The sequence below is a fragment of the Typopeltis vanoorti genome, chromosome 6, assembly GCF_054136105.1.
Source record: "Typopeltis vanoorti isolate ZY-2024b chromosome 6, IOZ_Tvanoo_1.0, whole genome shotgun sequence".
NCBI classification, from domain to species: Eukaryota; Metazoa; Arthropoda; class Arachnida; order Uropygi; family Thelyphonidae; genus Typopeltis; species Typopeltis vanoorti.
This window is the reverse complement of record NC_143554.1, coordinates 86,582,916-86,605,706: the sequence shown is the minus strand read 5'-3', so window position 1 is coordinate 86,605,706 and position 22,791 is coordinate 86,582,916. Positions and strand designations below refer to the sequence as shown.

The window sequence follows — 22,791 nt, the reverse complement described above, 5'->3', positions numbered from 1 at the left end:
TAGATCATTGAAAGTAAGGGAAAGTAAGGAGTAATTTTTTTTTTGAAAATTCCTCTCCCCAAGCTGTCTTGATCATTTCGTTCCCTCTTTTCCCCCTTTTTCATTCATAAGTTCTGAAACTTGCATTCCTATGATAGCTGATGATATTTTTTTAATATGTTGGGGGACAGTAGTCACCTTGTTTCTTCATTGCCTTCTCTTTCTACACCTTCCATATGCATGCACAAAAACTGAATAAATATACACAGAAATCTGAATGCCAACTAATTTTAAAGCATTATTAAATTAAAATATACATTCTACAAACAGTTTTTTATTATTAAATATATTCACTGAAAATGAAATTCCATCAAGACATTCAAAGAAATTAAAACACTTATGTTGTGTATGATTTTTCTTTTCCATATGATGATCCAAACTTCTTTTTTCCATATTCGTTAACAATACAGACATGCTGAAAAATAAAATGCCATGTAAAGCACACAACATGAAAACAAAGCAATTAAATATTAAATGGATAAGAATCCTATATTGTTATATAGCCAGTAAGTGAAACTCAAGATCGATAACTATGATCTATGAGTTTCAATGCCGAAAAACTATCGGCGAAGGCGATTCGAAGCAAAGGTGGAGCAAGATTCCTCACTATTCTTGATATTCTCTCATAATGTAAAACACAGCTCCTAGGAGATGTAATACTGTCATTGCATTATGAGGGGAGGTCACTACCCAGACCGGTTTCAACCTTTTTTGAGGTCTCATCAGTGAGTAGGTAGACCTGGAAAATATCAAAGCTTAGTGAAAAGAACTTACATACCTTCACTATACGAATGCCATAAAGGTGTGCTTGTATTTTGTAATTAAAATAAAAAGCCAAAAGGCTAGTTTTCTGGCAATTGAATAGATATTAAATGGATAAGAATCCTATATTGTTATATAGCCAGTAAGTGAAACTCAAGATCAATAACTACGATCTATGAGTTTCAATGCTTGTATTTTAATTACAAAATACAAGCACATCTTTATGGCATTCGTATAGTGAAGGTATGTAAGTTCTTTTCACTAAGCTTTGATATTTTCCAGGTCTACCTACTCACTGATGAGACCTCAAAAAAGGTTGAAACCAGTCTGGGTAGTGACCTCCCCTCATAATGTAATGACAGTATTACATCTCCTAGGAGCTGTGTTTTACATTATGAGAGAATACCAAGAATAGTGAGGGAGCTTGCTCCGCCTTTGCTTCGAATTGCCTTCGCCGATAGTTTTTCGGCATTGAAACTCATAGATCGTAGTTATCGATCTTGAGTTTCACTTATTGGCTATATAACAATATAGGATTTTTATCCATTTAATATCTATTCAATTGCCAGAAAACTAGCCTTTTGGCTTTTTATTTTAATTACAAAAAGCAATTAAATGTTTGATTTTCAATTAAATCCAATTTTTTAAAATTTGATTTAACTAAAAACAATTAAATCCAATATATGTTTTTACAATTTTAATAACATATGTCAAACACAAGATGATCAAATTCATATCTTACATTTATGTCTCTGAAATGTTCATTATAGTCGATAGCATATCCAACAATAAACTTATCTGGAACCTCGAATCCACAATCTATAGGATATTATGGAAATATTTTTATATTATTATACAAGTTATACATTTTATAGACACTATCTTTCTGAAATTTTTCAGTATGGCGCAAAAAAAAAAAATCTAAACTTCGACACCCCCTCTTCAGTATACGCACTATGAGATATGCATTCCATTGCATGCACATTAATAGAAGAGCATGTGTAGAGTCAACACCATTACATTTAGCTATAGAAGTGGTGTTGACATTGGAAGAAAGGAAGTTTATTGCTGAGCATTATTTTCATTCATACGGAGTTGGTAAAGCAAATGGTCCAAGCCTATGACATGTTTGTGAGCTGTTTATTTGTCATTTCCGTAAGCATGCCCCAAGCAATAGTGTTATCATTGCCTTAATCAAGAGGTTCCAACATACTGGGAGTGTTCTGCCACAATGCAAAGAGCATTCGGAGAGAGAGACCATGAACTGTTAACACAAATGAGAATCATGCGCATGTGCTGGAGCAAGCTTTACAGTCTCCAAAATGCAGTCAATGCCGAACAGCAGTAAAACTTGGAATACCAAAGCAATCACTACAGAGAATCCTTAAGGAGTTGTCATTCAGGTGGGTCAGTGTTTAACAGCAATGGATTATGTTGCATGGTGGGAATACTGTGCATGTGTGCTGGCCAATGTCTATGAAGATCCATCCTTCCTCCATAATGTCTGGTTCTCGGACAAAGTGCATTTCCACATAAGTGGTCATGTAAACAGACGAACCTACATGTTTCTTGGTTTCTCAAGACCTGAATTTGTCCAAGTGAAACCTCTTCGTGGCAAGAAGGTCATAGCATGGCTTGTATTTTCTGGCCATGGCATAACTGCACCCTACTTCATTAAAGAGGGTGGTATAACCATGACCTTGAATAGCAAATGCTACATTGAGAATGTGTTGGTTCTGTTCACCCAGGATTTGCATAGGATGTGTCTCATGCAAAAGCCATTTCATTTCGTGCACAAGTATTCCAACAGGACAGAGCAACTGTCATGTAGTTCGAGCCTATTTATCAGAACACTTCCCTCGGAGGGCTCATTTTGAGGTTCACAGAATTCCCGTACACTTTATGCGGGAATTCTCCTGATCTCACATCGCTTGATCCCTTCGTTTGGGGTATGTTGAAGGAATGGGTATTCCACCATGACTTGCCTTCAAACCTTGATGAACTAAGGGATAAAATTTCATAATATGTTCAGCAGATGTCCCAACCCTTGTTTTCCATGATGACAGAAAACTTTAGCAAGCGCTATGAAACCTGTTTGAAAGACAAGGTATCCATTTCAAGCACGTAATCTACTACTGTTAAGGCTTTATTCAACCAAGATTCCACTGATAGTTGTAAACATACATATCATCACATGTAAACATATATTTCTTTATTAATAACCCCATTTACTCCATAACATATATCTTGTAGTTATTCAGTACTGTTTTTTTTTCCCTGCCATACCATACAACATAGCAAATGCTTAAATTGTATTGATACATTTTATATTTTTACACAAAATTTAAAAAATTAATTTTCATATTAATGAAATCTAATTATTTATAAAAGTGTATTTGTTTAGATCAACATTTTACAAAATGAAAGATATGTCATTTGGAATATATGAAGATGATTCATAGTGATAGAAAGAAGAAGCAGGAATAGGAATATAAATAATCTGTCCAATACCTGAATAAATTTTCAGTTGCCTCTCCTTTACAAATTTTAATATCTGATCTCATGCTGCATAATGAAATATCCTTATTATAAAGATTGTTTTATAAACATGACACCAACAAGATATATCTCTGCATTGCTGCATTTGATTAGTTACGTCCTGTGGCTAACATTGATTTTTTTTTGGTCTTGGATTTCAAACTGATGTAGTCCTTCACACATGCACACAATGTCAGCACTATTAAGTGCTAATTCTACAAGGATGTGAAATAAATAAATTTTCATAACATCATGTTTATAAAGAAACTTGATATTATGAAAATGTATTTATTATTTGTTAATGGAGGCATGCAATAGTTTTACTGTCTTATATATTAATCTGCACGCTAATTCCAAAAGAAGAGGAGAAAACACACATCTAGGGATAATAATTAACTACCTTTATTTAGTTATTAGATGATAAGACCAATACTTTGCCTTGGTCACCAAGGCATTTTCATGGGCACAAAAGATATGCACTTTACCTGTGCATGTAGGCACACCAGTAAGAAGGTGAACAAAGACAGCATAAAAAGTTGGGATCTTAGCACCTTAGCTGGCACCTCTATGAGTGTGGTGATAGGATCTTGGTCATTGCACTGAAGGTGTCAAAATTACTGTCTCCCAAATTCTGAGTAAGGTGAGGTAGCCATAATAGCCATAATATATATATCTAAATTTCTATAATGTATGCTGTGGTATAGTCTATGAACAATCTTTCAGATTTGTATTTGCTTTTGTTTATTTAAAATTTCCTTCTTTATACCACTGTGGTAGTATGTCAATGGTGTGATCTGCTAACCCTAAAATGACTGTTATGTATATAATGGATATAAGTCCTTTTTGTTCAGGTGGATGTTAGCTGTTTTTCTTGTTGGTCCAAAGCATGTCAGTTTGTGACAGCAGGAAATACTATAGACACAGGATGGTCTAGATAATGGAGAAGATCTTTTGGTGAGTGGCCATGGGTAGCTAATTTTTGGTATGGTTTAAAAAAGGGGTTCCTCCACAGCACTACAACATTCTCCAAATATAAATATATGTAGCTTACCTCACCATACCCAAAATCGGGGAGACAATCATCTTGAGACTTTCAGTTGTATATTTCTAGAATATGTGAAATATTTTCTAAGATGTGGTCTTTAAATTTGAATATTAGCAATTGCAACACTTTTTTTGTGATCTGAGTTTTTTGGGGGAGGTTGGGTAGATTTATGCATAGATTATTACTAATAATGCTATAAACAACAGACCTCCATGAAGTCAAAAGACTAATAGGGAGAGGTTTACAATGTCACAACTCATCAAACCACCATCATTCTAAACATGTCTGCATTCAGCACACTGTCAAATAATGCATTAGCCTCACCAACTACTTTTCATATAAAGAATCTACTCCTCATCCTTTGATTGCACTTTCCTTATACTATTTCCAAGAATGGCCGTCTCTTCTATCCTAGTCTTCATCTACTCTATGAAATATCTCCTCTACATTAATCTGGTAACAACCCCTCACCAACTTATACAACTCAGTCAGATCCCTTCTTTTCCATTTATTTTTACGAGTTGTATTTCCTCAATCTGTCCTCATATCCCACATTCCGTACACCTGAAACTTAGAACCCTCTCTGAACTCTCTCTAATATTAGGTATTCTCATCTCCTTGAAAACAAGGCAACCATATCTGTGCACAGTAGTCTATATGTGGCCTGATCAAGGTCTTATACAAGTGAACCATAACTGCTTTACTTCTGCATATCCATGTCCTCCTCATTATTGCCATAAATCATTGTAATATTCTTACAATTTTAGCAATGCGAGCCATAAACTTAGTCTTTGACCAACATCATTCTCAAATTTCTCCATTAATTGCATAATCTGCAACCCAACCTTAGTACCAATTTCAAGACCTTGCACTCTGCTACATTACACTCTACTCACATAGTCTACTGAGATCTTCTGCAAAGCCACAATATCTGCTCTGCTCCTCATAGGGCTTCACAACTTTGCATTATTAGAAAAAACTGCATATCTCTAGTTAAATGTCCCAATATCATTAACATATGAGTTAAACATTAATCACTGCTAGTGAACCTTTCTCTTTTGGGCCACTCCCCAATATACAACGTGTTTATCCAATCTCATCTGTTTCAGATGGGATTGGATAAGTACTTGATTATCTAATCCCATCCATTTCAGTTTACTTACCAGCTTCTTGTGGGGCAATCTATCACAAGTCTTTGAAAAATAAAACTCAAATAAATAGCTGATTTAATTATTTCTCTTTGTGCTGTATTCAATTACATCAAATTTTATTATGAGTGTAAACCAGCACCTAGCCTAAATATGTGTCTACCAACCTCTCTAGAAACTTAACAACAGTTCCAGAGAGAGAGATTGGCCTATAATATAATTTGTAGCCTAAGTTCTCCCTCTCCTTTGCAAAGTGAAACAATTTTATACAAATTAAGTGGATATTGAATCCAACATTATTTCAAAGCTGAATATATAGAAACTACAAGAGTTTCGTGCCGAATATAGAAAGTATAAAAGTTTTGGCAGATCCAAGTGGATCTTTTAGGACAGGGGCAACTCGTGGTAATGTTGGATTCAATATCCACTTAATTTGTATAATTTTGCATCGTCGAAGTGAAGCCTTTTGGCTCTTTATTTCAGTGAAACATATTTTCCTACTTTCCACTCCTTTGGGACTTGTGCTGTTGCAAGACTGATGTTAAAGAGGTGTGCCAATGGTGCCATTCCCTAAAACATTTCTAAAACAAACATACAATAATATTTTGTATGTTTGTTTTAGAAATGTATAGAAATGTTGACATCAAGTCCTACTGCCTTATTAACATCAAGTTTACTTAATTTCTCACATACCTCCTGCTCATTCAACATCAATCCTTTCTCCACCATATGACACCGAGTGATGAATTTCCATCACTTGGTGTCAGACCATTGCCCTATTTATTAGAGAGCTGAAGTTGTTTGATTAAAGCTTATATCACTTGATAAAAGCTCTAGAACATGATTTCCAGATAATGTAAAAAATGTTTTTTTTTTTAAATATATAAAATTAATAAAAATAGACAAAAACATTCCTTAGACCACTCAGAGTAATTATGCGCTATAGCTTTACAACCTTTCAGGGGTGGGAGTCACATAAAAATGTGTATATGTATATATCATCATCATCATGCATATCAAGGATTTAGGCCTAACATGGCCTGTTCCGGCCTTAGAAGTCATTGTTGAATCGTTTAAGAGGACGTCCTGGTTTTCGTTTTCCTAATATATGTATATGTATATATATATATATATATATATATGATCGATAATTGTGCTATAGTTTTTTCTGAATCTTGCTTGTTCTGGAGTTTGCAAAAATGTAATTATTTTTTTGTAAAAAGTTTGTATATTATTGGAAGGAGGTTTACTTGAATGGTAATATTTAATTATTCTTTTTTAATATCTGTTCCCCTTTCTTAAAACTATAATAAAGATAGCATTATTCCACCAGTTGAGTATTATCTTCCACCTTAAGAAGGATGTATAGATTTTACTTAGCATGGTTATGCTAAATAAGTGTTTCTAAAATGTTTCTATAACTGTTTCTACTATATTCGGCATGAAACTCTTTGAGTTTCTTATTCGGCTAAGAAACGATATGGGATGTAATATCCCTTAACTTAAATAAGTGTTTCTAAGTTTTTAGAAAGGAAGAGGAGGAGACAGAGATCATGTTGGAGGTTTAATGGAGTATTGACAGTACTAAGAAAGGATTAAAAACTATTTTAATACTTCTAATATTTCATCTCATCATTTCAATCATTGAGACATCTTCAAGGAGTACAACTAACACTTATAACACACACACACACACACACACACACACACACACAAGCAACACAATGCTGAATGAAACATGAATATGACTTATCTTTTAGTGCTGTTAAGCCAAGAAGAGACAGAGAAGATATTAAAATAATCACCTGTTCAGTCTCCTTTCAACAATGTATAATTTTTTTTACAAAATCCATGCAGAACCAGTCATGACTAGTTCACCAACTGCTTTTAAAACTTCTACATGTATTCATATTTATGAATTTAGGGATACAAAACACACATGTTGAAATGATTATTTTACCTTGATTACCTTGATGGACCTCTGGTTTCAGTCAGGATTTCTCCATGACTGCAGGTCATAAAGAGTCCAGCAATTCCTGTCTTGGGCAATTCTTCTCCATTTTCTTCCAACTTTCTTAATCATTGGGTCTTCCCACCTTAAGGCTGGTCTTCCAGGTTTCCTTTTGGTATCTCTTGGATACCAGTTTGTAACTCTGACTGTCCATCTGTTGTCTCTCATTCTGGCGAGATGTCCTGCCCATCTTCTTTTGCTGTTGTAGATTGTTTTTATTATATCTGTGAGTCCAGACTTCTTCCTGATTTCTGTGTGTCTTACGTTGTCTTCACTTATTATTAATAAAATAACAATTGAAGTTTCGACCCCTGTATTGAGGTCATCATCAGAAAAATACATGTGTATATGAAAACAAGCTACATGCTCTTGCACTCTACAAAGGTAAATTGAATCTACACTGTTAATTGATCTTTTACTTAGCATGACCTCTAATGGTAAAAAAAAAAAAAATGATAAACCATGCTAAAGTCCTCCCGTACTAAGCTTGGACTTAGTATGGGACTTGTACTGTTCAGGTTGCTATTGAATATTAAAAAAAAAATAATAAAAATTCAAGTCTTCTTGTACTGAGATTATTCTTTGGCTTGTTCTGGTTGCAAATGGGTCCTCCACATTCTTGGAATGGTTAGACCATCATTTTTGTTCAGATTAGGATTGTGTTTGAGCATTTCACATGTTTCTTTAAATTTCCTCTCGAACCAGTTTTGATGCAGTGTAGGGACTTGGTACTAGGTTGCTATTGAATATTAAAAAAAAATAATAAAAATTCAAGTCTTCTTGTACTGAGATTATTCTTTGGCTTGTTCTGGTTGCAAATGGGTCCTCCACATTCTTGGAATGGTTAGACCATCATTTTTGTTCAGATTAGGATTGTGTTTGAGCATTTCACATGTTTCTTTAAATTTCCTCTCGAACCAGTTTTGATGCAGTGTAGGGACTTGGTACCTTTCCAATCAATTCTGTGGTATGTCTGGAGTACGTGATCTGAAAGGCCAGTTTTACCAAAATGGAGGTATTTAATGTGTCTGTGTTCGTCCTTCCTAATTGGGATGGTTTGCCCAGTTTCTCCTATGTATAGTTAGTTACATGTGTATTGTATTTTGTAAACCCCTGGATGGGCTAGGTATGGAAGAGGATCTTTGGAAGAACTGAGTAGGTGTCTTAATTTTGTTGGGGGTTTAAAGGTGGTTTTGATGTTGTATTTGTGTAGTGTTCTGTCTATTTTTTCCGAAATGCCTCTAACATAAGGAATGGCAATGGCACTCTTGAAATCTTTTTTGCTTTTAGTGGTGTCTCTGTGGAGGATCTTGTGAATAGTTTTTTTACTGTATCCATTTTTTATAAATGTATGGTTGATGATCTCGTATTCCTGATTTAGAGCTTGCTCATTTGAACAAATAGTTTGAGCTCTGTATTTAAGGGTGCTTATGACACCTAGTTTTTGTGTTGGGTGGTGGTAAGAATTTTTGTGTATGTACTGGCCTGTGTGTGTAGATTTGTAACTGAGAAGGAGAGACAGCCTGAAGGAAGACATGTGACAAATGTGTCTAGGAAAGGAAGAGAGTTGTTTTTTTTTCTATTTCAATGGTGAATTGGATATGTTTATGTTGTTTGTTCAGGTGGCTAAGGAATGTATTTAGTGTTTCTTCGTGGCCGTGGGACCAAATGGCAAAAATATCATCAACATATCTGAGCCAAATTTTGGACTTTAGGAATGCTGACTCTAGAGCTCGTTGCTCAAAGTCTTCCAGGTTAAATCTAAAAGTTAGCTATTGGGGGGGGGAGTGGTGAGCCCATGGCTGTACCTTCTTTTTGAAGGTAAAAATTGTTTTGCCACACGAAATATCCGGAGCGGAGTACATGGGCAAAGAGGGCCGTGATGTCGTGTAGAAATATGTTCTGTAGGAGCACAATAGTATCATTGATCATGGGACATTGGTGAAAAGGACAGTTATGTCAAAGCTGACTAATAAATCTTGGTCGTTGAGTAATGTTTTTAATTTTGCTTATGAAATGTTGTATATTTTTTATGTAGGAAGGGGAATGGCCTACCAATTCCTTGAGTGTGGCCACTAATTTTTTGGCTAAGTGGTAATTCGGGCTGTCGATTCCTTCAACAATCAGACATAGTGGTGTGTTTGTTTGTTTTGTGTATTTTTGGCAGGCCGTAAATTCTGGGCATGTGGGCATAATGAGTTATTAGTTTTTTGGTAGTTTTCTTCTGGCCATGTGTTAATGGATTTAATTAATTCAGTTGTTTTCTTTTTGATGCATTTCATGGGGTTGTAGTTTACCATTTGGTAGGTGTTGTGGTCCGATACCAAATGATTCATTTTTTCTATGTAGGATGTCCAATCTAACACAATAGCAGCATTCCCTTTATCTGATTTTGCGATTATAATGTCCTTGTTATTTTATAAGGATTTGTAGGCCAGTTTTTCCATTTTGTTTAGGTTGCTGCTTAGTTTTTTGTTTGTGTTTAGTATGCAAGATGTTTCCATACATATTTTGTCAGCTAGATTGGCGGGGAGGGAGGGATCTTGGACATCTCTCTCGATATGATAAATGATATCCAGTTTGTTTACTGACCTTGGCGCAATGATGTAGTTTAGGCCTTTTTCCAGTAGCGAGAATTCACCTTGGGTGAGGTTGTAGTTTGATTTGTTAATAACCAGGCCGTGGTCCGATGGTGGTTGGTTGGTCCTAACTTCGTTTGTGGGTGATTGAATGCTCTTTTTTGATTTTGGTTTGTGATTGGCTGCTCCTCTGGTTATGGCATCCTGATTGTCTTGTGCTTTCTTGCTGTTTTAGTGCTTGGAACTTCTTTATTAATTTTTCCTTGTTTTTTGAGTAATAAGTGTTTGACCGTGCCATCTGTGATCTTGTCTAAAATACCCAAATTTCAGGATTAATGTAGCTGGATAGCTCTAATTTTAGTTGTATAACTTTGGCTTGGGCAGATGCTAAGTTTTTTTGTGCCTCATGGATTTGTTCCCTTAACAACTCAATTAGCAGCATAATTGAGTTGTCATCATCATCATCAAATTCCTGCCATGTACCCTCAAGGGGTGTACAGGATATGATAGTACTACATGAAAAAAATTACATCATTTCCTATCTACAATTCTCCTCCAAATCAGTCTGTTACTTGTCAAGACTCCAACATTATCAGATATTTCTATCGTCTAACACACTCTGTACCATATCAATCCACCTATATCTTGGTCTTCCTCTGGGTCGTTTTCCTGCCATCCTGGCAGAGAACACTTGTTTTGCTAATCTTTCCTCGCCCATTCTGTTTAAGTGACCATAAAACCTGAGATTAGCTCTGCTAACGCATTCCTGGATGCTGACAATGTCAAGTTCTTTCCTAATATCCTCATTTTTAATATGATATTGCCATTGATGCCATCTGTTCATGCCTATAATCTTTCTCAGGACTCTCATATCTGTGGTCTCTAGTCTTTGGTCAAGTGTTTTACTTCTGACCCAGCTCTCAGATCCATAAGTTAAAACTGGTTTGAACACTGTCTTGTATACAGCTAATTTAGTGTTCCAACTAATTTCTCTCTTATTCCACATGAATTTATTCAATTGACTTCCCACCATACCAGCTTTGCTGATTCTGTTGTCTATTTCTACATTTAATTTACCATCTTCAGTAAAAATTATGCCTAAATAGCTGAAATGTTTTACTTGTTCCACAGGTTCTCCATTCACAACACAGTTGACATTTTCAATGATTCTACCTATTTTCATTGTCTTTGTCTTTTTATTGCTAACCATACCATATCTATTACAACAGCTATTCAATTTAGTCAGAGAATCTTGCAAACTTGTAGCGGATTTATTTAGAAGTATAACATCATCTGCATAAAGCAAAGAGCTGACATTAACATCTCCAATTTTGATATCATGTTTAATACCACTTTCCTTCATAATGCGATCCATATATATATGGATAATGAATAACAGAGGGGATAATGTACATCCTTGTCTCACACCAGATTTAACATTAAACCATCTTCCTGTACTTCCTTCACTTCTAACTGCTGACTTACAACTCAAATAAAGACTAAGTATTGCTTGATATAATGCCCCATTGACACCATATAACTGCAGCGTATTGAATAGCTTCTCTCTTGGCACCTTGTCATATGCCTTTTCCAAATCGATAAAACTTAAATACAGATCTTTGTTATATTCCCATGCTTTCTCGACTATTTGTCATAAAGTGAAGATCTGATCCTGACAGCCTCTATTTGGCCTGAATCCAGCTTGTTCTTCACCAAGCTTTTCTTCCACAATTCTTCTCAACCGTTTCACAAGTATACTTGCATAGATCTTGCCAGGAACACTCAGTAGGGAAATACCTCTGTAATTCTCACATGCAGTTTTATTTTCCTTTTTATATATGGGTACTATGAGAGCTCTACTCCAATCATCGGGAATTATTCCCTCTGTCCAGGCTTTCTGAACTATGCAGTGCAGCCACTGTAAGACTCTTATAGCACCATACTTCAGCATTTCTGGTCGAATATCATCTACTCCTGCTGCCTTTCCACATTTCAAGCCTTTGATGGCTTTTTCTACTTCAAGTATGGATATGTATTCCTGACTGCATCCCTGGTCAGTGTTTTTTACCACTATGCTGTCACCACTGCTTGTTTCATTTAGCAGTTTTTCAAAGTAATTACTCCATACTTCAAGGATATCTTTTTCTCCTGTTTTCATGTCACCTTTATCATCTCTAATTCCTTTTACAGCACTCTTTCCTCCATTCTTAAGCTTCTTCAACAACCTCCAGAATATTTTACCACCTTCTTGATATTTATTTTCTATATTCTTGCCAAAGTCCTCCCATGACTTTTGTTTTAACTAGTTTTACACAGTGTTTAGCATTCCTGCATTTGTCTCTATATTCTCTAAGAGCACAAGCTGACTTATTTGACAGAAACTTTTGGTATGCTTTCTTCTTTTCCTTCGGATTTATAGAATCCTTTTAACAACTTAAGTTTCTATCATGTTACCTCTTTTCTGCTTATCAACTAAACTTTGTAACCATACACCTTCAACCACAGACCTGTCACCAGCTTGGTCGCTCATCTCTGAATAGTCTCTCTGCTACTTCCTGATCACCAAGAAACCTACACGACCAAAGCCATGCATAGTAGTCAAAAATCACAATCCTTTGTTGAACAGGGATAATAACCCTCCTTATCTTTACTTGTAAGCTTGTTTTTCAACATTCGTGTAATCCTTTGAGCTATTTTATCTACTTTTGCAACATACCCTCTGAACTTCAATTCTCTGTCCACCATTACCCCCCCCCCCAATCCCTACCCTCATCAATTTACTGTAATCCAGTACAAGCAATATGATATTCAGTATGTAACCTTTTCAACCCTAAGTGCATAACCTTGATTTTGAAACATTAAATTGATAATCATTATCCTTCTCCTAGAATGCCAATTTATTTAAATCATCCTTCAGGATATCTACTTTACCTTTATCAACTATATTGCCTCCCTAGGAATGCATAAGCAGAGCTAACCTCAGGTGGTATGGTCACTTAAACAGAATAGGTGAGGAAAGATTAGCCAAACAAGTGTTCTCTGCCAGGTTGGCAGGAAAACGACCCAGAGGAAGACCAAGATATAGGTGGATTGATACAGTACAAAGTGCCTTAGACGACAGAAATATAAGATCTGATAATATTGGAGTTTTGACAAGTAACAGGCTGATTTGGAGGAAAATTGTAGATAGGAAGTTAGTAATGATGTAAATTTTTCATAAACTATCATATCCTGTACATCTCCTTCAGGGTACATGGCAGGAATTTGATGATGATGAGTTTTGCATCATCAGCAGACAATTCAATATCCCCACTTAAATTTTCCCTATATCATTAATATATAAATTAAAGAGGAGTGGCCCTAGTACAAAACTCTGAGGCATTCTACTAGTCACCCTCATTCTCCTAGATTTCACTTCGGCATATACTACTATACTACTCTGATGTTTGTCTTTCAGTCACCAGTAACCATGCTACCAGCTTCATATTCATTCCTATTTTCTTCAACATTTGTAACTTTTCCTCTGCAGTATTCTGTAAGATGGGTTTGCAAAAGTCCAACCAATAGTATCATTGTGTAGCCATTCCCCTTATCTAGCTACTGTGACTTTATTATAAAATTTAGTAAATTATTAAGGGCAGAACCTACCAATTACAAAGCCATGCTGCCCACCATAGAGTATTGTATTCCTATCCACTCATTAGTGAATTGTACTTTTAACTTCTCTAATGCTTTAACCACCACTCCTGAGATAGTAATTGTTCTGTAATTTGCTACTTCCAACTTCATGTAATGGAACTATCTTGCCCTCCCCCCCCCTCCTTTGGAACTTTGCCAGTGCTATGATTTACATTGAACAATTTCATTAGAGCCACTGCCAATCCTCTTGCATATTCATGTAGCACATTGGCCGACATGCCATCCAGTCATGCTGTTATATTCACATTATTTTTTAATATGCTGAGCACCTCCTGTTCATTTACCTCAATTCTAATATCAGACTCTGTCACATAAGCAACTGCAAAAAGGATATACACCTTTGCAAAGTGATCACTCAGCTTGATTAAAGCAATTATTCCATAGTTATTCTTCCTCTTATTTGCTACAATAAAAATTACTCTGGATTTAGAGAAAGATGTTGAAAATTTATTTATCACTAGGTTAGACTATAATAGATTTAGTTTAATCCTTTATCCCAGTGAGAGCAAACAAAGTTTGCGCCTGAAAATATCTTCAGGACTAAATATAGTGTTGTACTATCTTATCCAGTAAGTAGTGCAACACCAAGGCAACTCGTGGCAAAGGTGGAGCAAGCTACCAGGCACTTCTAACCCAGTATCTCCCATAATGCAAAACACATTTCCTATGTGGATATGTATACTGTTATGCATTAAAGGGATTGGCCATCTACCCAGACTAGTTTCGACCTTTATTGAGGTCTCTTCAGTGGGAGCTACTTACTGGATAAGATAGTACAACACTATATTTAGTCCTGAAGATATTTTCAGGCGCAAACTTTGTTTGCTCTCACTGGGATAAAGGATTAAACTAAATCTATTATAGTCTAACCTAGTGATAAATAAATTTTCAACATCTTTCTCTAAATCCAGAGTAATTTTTAAAAAAAGGTGATAAACCTTTTGGCAACTCCCATAGGCACAGATGACTTGCTACTGCTTCTGCCTGGTATCTCCAGCTCTGGGCCTGGCTCCCACTGAAGAGACCTCAATAAAGGTCGAAACTAGTCTGGGTAGATGGCCAATCCCTTTAATGCATAACAGTATACATATCCACATAGGAAATGTGTTTTGCATTATGGGAGATACTGGGTTAGAAGTGCCTGGTAGCTTGCTCCACCTTTGCCACGAGTTGCCTTGGTGTTGCACTACTTACTGGATAAGATAGTACAACACTATATTTAGTCCTGAAGATATTTTCAGGCGCAAACTTTGTTTGCTCTCACTGGGATAAAGGATTAAACTAAATCTATTATATGCTACAATAAAAAAAAAACTGTTTTGGATTTACTTTGGCCTGCTTAGCTAATTTTCTCTCAAAATCTAATTTGGCTTTTCTTACCATACTAGTCACCCTTCTTACTTGCACTTTATACTATTCATGAGTATGCTGATCAGGGCCGTGCCAACCTGAGGGTGCACCGCACCCGGGTGGCAATCATAAAATTTAACTAATATAATATTAATAACCCTTACTTTCAGATGTCAGACGGATGGCTGATAAAAGTTTGCACCCAGGCAGCAACTACCCTTGGCACACTCTTGATGCTGATCATCTTTTTCTTTATATTCCCTCCACAATGTTTTCTTTTTTGTATATCTTGCTTTATATCTTCTCTTATATATTCCTACTCATCCACTTAATTCCCACTTGGTTTAACCTGCAGTCTGATACTGCTTCTCAAACAATCCCTGACCATTTCCCAAGCACTACTGACATTCTTTACTTGTAGCTTCTCAAGCCATGACACTCTTCCAAGATGTCTCCTTAGTCTGGCAGTGTATTAAATAATTGTATTATAGCAATTCTCTGCATTGTCTTCATAACCTTTTCCTCTAAACTTGAAATTTCAATCTACAATCTCTCCAAGATCCCTTGCTTCCTCCATTTCTTCCCGTATAACTCCACCATGAGAGTATGAAGCATCCCATCTGCAGATCCCAAATTTCAAAACTTTACATTTAGTTGCATTAAAATGATATCCTATTCATTTGCCTACCTTTCCAGCTTATTCAAATCCTCTTGAAAAGCCAAATCTATCGTTAAAAATCTTCCAGTCTTCAAACAACTGAATATCTCTTGTCCTATGACAATATCATTAACATAAAAACTGAACATTAATGGTCTCAGTTGGTTGCCTGATTTGAATTTGACAGCTGAAGCAACTCAGGGTATGAGGCCAGTGTATTATATCTGTAAATTGCAAGTGTTCTTGTGGCCAGTTTGTCTGTTTTGCAGATGAGAAGCCCTGAATAAAGATTCTTCACATCCTAGAAGGGAAATGAAATCAAGTCTTTCCAAACTTGGTTTCATTTCCCTTTTACTAGTAACACTAGTTAGTACCACCATTCAAACAAAAGTGGTACTAGTGTTGAACCCTGCAGAACTCCTCTTATAACCTTCATGCTTCCTGATATTGTTCCCTCATCTACAACTTTCAAATAACTATCAGAAAGCCAGTTATCAATCTGTCATCACTAACCTGATGATCCATATGTTGCAACTTAAAAACCAATTTATCACATGGCATCCTGTCAAAGGCACTGGAAAAATTCAATAAAAATGACTGCCTTACCTGCTCTTGTTACTCTATTGTAAAAGGCAACCAGATTAACTATCAAGAACTAAACAAACTCATGCTAGCATACATAAATAATATTGCCCTCATCTGCTGAAGTCTGTATATGAGATGTTCTTGCTAATTTCTCCAAAACCTTAATAATTACAGACTAAATACAAACTGGCCTATTAAACTATTGGTTAATGGTACAGTTAGTTGCATGCTACCATGTAGCAAAATTCCATCAGGAATCTAGGAATCAATTGCCAGGCTAGAATCTTTAATAAAATTAATATATACTCAGTATTTGGAATTCATCTTCATTCACATTTAACATTTCACCACTTCTCTAGGGAAAAAACCTGCATTATCGATATGGAGTACTTTAATTAAATGATCATTAAATAGCTCAACTATGTCATCTGCACTGGTCACTCGAGTCCAGCAAGGTAATCTGTCCACAATATTCTTTCTACTAGCCACATAGCAACAAAACTCCTTAAGATTCTCCTTGAACTGCAGCACTAGTCTACCTTCATATTCAAATTTTTCTTTTCTTAATATACTAGTTACTTTCCTAGACTGAGCCTACATTCCTCATGCAACTGTTCTTCACCTCTTACTTTATATGCCTTTCATAATCTCTTTTTCATCTGCAATTCCTGTTTAATTTCTCTAGTCATCCAGCTGACTTTTAATCTTCTTCACTTAAAGAATACAATCTGCCAATGCTGTCAACATTTATTCTTAAGTGTCACCCATGAACTAGTGGTTCATGGGTGACACTTAAGAAAAAATGTTGATGCAAGCTGGTTTCTAAGTCTATGATAGTTGTCTGCCTTATAATTCCATATAAATTCCTTCTGCCTTGATACTTCTACATGTCTATTCATCATCAAGTGAGGACTACATGGTCACTCTAACCAACTGAAGGCAAGTATGACAACTCAATCACAATTAGATGCTATGACAAGTTCAAAAGTTTGATCCTCATGTTCCCTCCACCACATGCTGTCTTAGGCAGTATGCTAACAACTATTAATCCTACACAAACCCAAAATCCATCCAATCACTGAATACTGTTCTCACATAAGTATATCCTCTGGAGTTATTATGTATAAGTCCAAAACATGGAACTTTTTCAAGCCACTTCATAAGTGAGGTGTGGTCTCAATGAGCAATGACATTTACTTACCATCTAAAGATATTCAAAATTCCAAGCCTCCATTGGAATTTGAATCCATGGCCTTGAGTTTTGAGAGCAGAGTGCTGTCTACTCTGACAACTAGACCAGCTTTCCAAACATGTTTAAATTTCATCCAGGATACAAGGAATATTTAGAAGTACTTTTCTTCTGAAGATAGCCGATATAGCCAGCCTTATATGGAAGTGGCAGGGTTCTTCCTCCTGGAAATTCTAATTTTTTTACTCTTGCAGAACAGATAAACCACTTAGAGAAATCAACCAGGATATACTACTTCAGTCTTCAACTACAAATTTTACACGATAAATTAGAAAAAAAAATTAACATATAGCAAAATAAATTTCTCCTAACAATTGACTGCTTAATTGATTTTAGTGACAATACACCATTTAATTAATATGCCTTGTAAGTATATCTGAATGAATCAGATAATTTTATGATGAAAGTACTGAGAGTGAAATATTATTATTATTATGCAGGCATCTCTGGAGTCATAAAACTCATCATGGGAGATCTATTATTCACACACTAGCCATCATTCACACAATACCCATCATACTTCTTAAATTCATACACTGATGAAGCATCCACAACCACCTCTGGCAACCCATTCACCATTCTCCAAGCAAAAAATCTAGTCTTAACATCCTTGCTAGCTACACTCTTACACAACTTCCACTACTTACGCCTTGTTCTCTCCCTTCTTGCCATGCACTGAAAAAAGTCTTCAATGTCAATCTGATAAAACCCCTTTAATAACTCATATGCTTGTATCATGTCTCCCCTTTTTCACCTATCAACTAATTTTTTAAGCCTACAAACCATCGATCTATTCTCATAGGGAGAATTTCAAAGACCTGCCACAATCTTTGTCACTCGCCTCTGGATCCTCTCTGCAACTTCTTCATCTCAAGAAATCTGGAAGTCCAGATATGTATGCAGTAGTCCAGATGTGGGCCTTATATAGGGAAACAATAACCTTCTATCCCTGCTTGTTAGTGTGTTCTTCAATAACCACATAATCTGATGTGCTGTTTTGGTTACTTTCACATGCCTTCTAAACTTCAACTCCCTACCCATAATCACACTCAAGTCCCTGCAGTTCAGTTCTATTAATATATATATATAGTACTCAGCTTCAGATCTCTTCCCAAAATGCATCACCTTTCACTTGGCTACATTAAACTGGCAGCCATTTAAAAAGTGATTTATGGAGGAATGGAGTCCAAGAGATGCAAGTAACCTGGGTAACCATTGGTTACTTATATCCTCTTGGACTCAACTCCTCCATAAACCACTTTTTGATATTTGTCCATCAGCCACCCTCTAATCCAAATCACCATATTCATATCCATCCCCATTTGCTCCAATTTATGCAATAGAGTTCTATGTGGAATCTTGTCAAATGTTTTCAGAAAGTCTAGCAATATCACTGAGTAGCCATTTCCCTTATCACTTCACTGTCACTTGATTATAAAAAGTAAGCAAATTACTACAGCAAGACTTGCCCTTCAACCATGTTGTCCCTTATAGAGTATCGTATTTCTATTCACCCAGTTCTGAATTCTGTCTTTCACCAATTTTTCCAATATCTTAACAACCATTCCTGAGATGATGATTGGTCTATAATTTGCTACTTCTGTCTTGGAGCCTCCTTTATGCAATAGGACTATTTTACCCTCTTTTCACTCCATTGGTACCTTCCCAGTACTGAGGCTTAAATAGGCTAGGAGAAGATAATTTCCTTGTTCATTCTTGTAATTGTAATCACAGGCCAATATACCATTTAATCCCGTCGCTGGCTCATATTGAGGTTCTGCAATATTTTAAGCATCTACATTCTTCAACCTCTATTCTCCTATCAGTCACTGTCACATTCTAGCATTGCAATGTAACCAATTAGATGGCACACCCCTGCAAAATGCTCACTGAGTAATTCAACTATTTAGTTTGGGTCTGTTATCTCCACACTACCAGCACTTTTTAAGGTCACTCTTCCATAGTCATTCCTCCTTTTATTTGCCACATAGTGCAAAAACTCTTTATGATTTCTTTTGACCTCATCAGCTAGCTTTCTCTCACAATTTGCTTTGGCTTTCCATACCATACTGGTTCAAAAGTGTATAAAGTGCAAAGCTCCTTAGGCCCATCGCTATCCTGATGCTTTATGCTAACTATGCCTTTCTGGTTTGTTACCAGTGGTGCTAACTTAAACATATTATACACATTCTTACACTCAACTGCCTCACCGATGTCTGCATATCCACTCAACAGCCCCCCCCCCCTCAAAAGATCTTGTTTCCCTGATTCTTAACTGAATGTCTTGAATCTCTGAGTAGCTGTATAAATTCCATTTCCTACTCTGCTTGTGATGCCCTCCTCCTCCCAATCTATGCCCCCCACAGTTGAAATCCCTCATAATGATTACTTGACCTATACTCATCATGCAAATTTGCAATTGAATGTCATCTACATTCTCCCTTTATACCCCTTGGATTATAGCAACAAACAATTACATATTTAATCCTGTTGGCCTCTATCTCGTACCAGATAGCCTCAAGTGAACTGCCCACTGAATCATTGTTCCCGTGATGTACTTTTACTCTTTTTGGTTTTAAATTCTCTGCTATCATTAGCAACATCCCCCCCCACCTATTCTGTTCCTTCTGTCCTCTCTGAAGACACTATATCCCTTGCATTCTATTCCTATGACCATATCATTCTGGGTCAACCACATCTCACTAATGCCCATAACCTTTGGTCAAGTTGTGCTAACCAATGCCAAAACTCCTCAACCTTATTTTGAATACTTCTGGCATTAGTATACATAAACTGCAATACCCACTTCATCCCATAACCTCCCTTACACTTGTGTTACTTAACCCACTAAAGTCAAGAACCTGGGAACGTTTTGCATCATGTAATCACTCTTCCACTTACTAACCTCTAGTTTGCATTGACACATGCTCACCTACATCCCCCCAAAAAACATTTTAGTTTCCCTGACTTAATACTTCTGAACTTTCAATGAACAACACTTTCTTAAGACTCCATGCCAAATCTATTTAGATGCAAGCCATTTTATATACCTTATATAAAACTCTTTCCTTCCATCAAACCCTCCACAAATCCACAAACTTCACACCATTCCCTGCACAATGTGCACACTGACTCATTTGCAATCATAGCTCTCTGTCTCAGCTCACTCTAATCATGCTGCTGCAACAGACTCACAACTTCTAGATTCTTGCTCTTCTTATTCCCCATACACTGGCAACTCTTTCATGTCTTCTAACATACCACATTTGTCACTTGCTAAATCATTTGTACCAGCCAAAATAAACATATTTCTTCTTAACTCTCTGCATCCTTACAGCATCACTGGCATCCTAATCATAGCCAGGAAAACACGATTTTGTCACACTCTTCTGAAGATTCCTTGTATCAATGAATCGCTATACAAAATCTAGTCCTTATTTTCATGTTTTTGTTCTTTCATATCTCTCCCCTTTCTTTCACTACTGTGTCATACCATCCTCCAGGCATTTCTCTAACCACTCAATCTTGCATTTTGTTCTCTGAAGAGCTCCACATAAGTGCACTATCTTTTCCATTACCATCTGGTCATTCTCTTCATTTGCCAGTGCTTTGTTTATACATTCACTCACACTACTTGCAACACTAACTACGCCATTCACATTATCACACATTTTGTCTTTCAACTTACCAAAACTAAAGAACTTTTCCCACAGGGAATTGAACTAATAATCTCAAGATTGTCTAATGTCAGATATTAGAGCATCATCAGCAGGAATTAAACTTGAACTGTGGTGCCTTAAGAAGACTCTCAAGATTCTTACACACAGATAGGATGAGGATATTGATATACATTAGTTGTTTAGGATCATATTCAAGCAGCTAAGGCACTGAGCAATATATTCTGTTTGATTTCTTAAGCTAATGTGTCTGTTTTGCAAGAGTTTGAAATGAAAACTTCTGGGAGGGGCTCTACACTTCTATATGGGACTGGTCAATTCAGCTACCTTCAGCAGAAAATAACTGATAAACATCCCTCTCATCCTGGATGGAATTTATACAAATATATAAATATAAATTTTAATATTTGTAAATATTTGTTTTTTAAATAAATAATTTGTATGTCTCTTGATTCAAATAGAATCAAGATGATAATGCAGATACAAAGCTGATTATTGATTATGGGAAAATGTTCTTTTTTATTGATACTGAGAAGTTACAAAGAGATAATACTAAGCTAACCATAGTTGATGCAAATCATAGATAAGACACAAAAACTTAAACTGGCACAATTATTTCCTGATACATAACTTTACATGGTGCAGCTAACAGGATTCCAACAAAACATTTTTACACTATGCCAGTGGCAATTCTACTAATTATCATGCTTTTCGTACCTACCTACCTACCTACCTCAACCACATATTAAACAGATGCAGAAGAAGGGGGGGGGGAGAAAATTACATCAAAAATCAGATGCTGCCTTCTGAAATCAGGAATGCATGCAGGTATATGTTATATGCATCCAACCATTTCACTGTGGTACATGGTAATTTCAAAATGGTACAAAAAAATTTCTCCTACATTTCTTTTTATTTCATTAGTGCATCACAGTTAAAAGTAGAAAATTGTTAACAATATTTACCAGATTTTACCAGAAATGATATTCTTGTTTTCATCTTTATTTTACTAAAGAAAGAGTATTTAAGATGGTCTTTCACTAATATACTTTTATGGATGAATTTATAATAAAATTGGCAAACTTAGTATAGTGTGAAATTAATTTACATCTTATTTCAAAAATATTTGTAACTGCAACAAAACTACTCACAATCTGGTCTATAAGTGGATTCATGCTTCCTTTTCACAAGCAAACTGAAATAAAAATTCACAGTTTAATGTTGGTAAACATCTTCTGAACTATCACGTTTAAACTGTTGGTTAAAAACATACACACGAAACCATATACTTTGCTATATGTTTTCCTGCAAAAGAGGAAGATAATAATGTGCATTTACACTGCTTGGAAAGAAGCCAACAGACATCATAATGTGGTGTCCTTTATACAAACAGCCATGGTGCCTACCTTAATAAGATGTAGGAGCTCCTTTCACTGCAATGAGTGCAGCAA

At 35.9% G+C, this 22,791-nt stretch overlaps 1 protein-coding gene across 1 annotated transcript in view; it reads right to left on the bottom strand.

Annotated features, from left to right (window-relative positions):
• Nucleotides 1-263: 263 nt before the first annotated feature.
• LOC150105667 (hypoxanthine-guanine phosphoribosyltransferase-like) overlaps nucleotides 264-22,791 on the bottom strand; it is a 79,781-nt gene continuing 57,253 nt past the window's right edge. The window contains exons 6-8 of the mRNA XM_090394987.1: nucleotides 22,492-22,535; nucleotides 1,544-1,620; nucleotides 264-454 (exon numbers count right to left, since the gene is read on the bottom strand). Of these exons, the coding sequence (XP_090251113.1) occupies nucleotides 377-454; nucleotides 1,544-1,620; nucleotides 22,492-22,535 (199 nt within the window). The 3' untranslated portion in view covers nucleotides 264-376. The remainder of the gene's footprint in view (nucleotides 455-1,543; nucleotides 1,621-22,491; nucleotides 22,536-22,791) is intronic.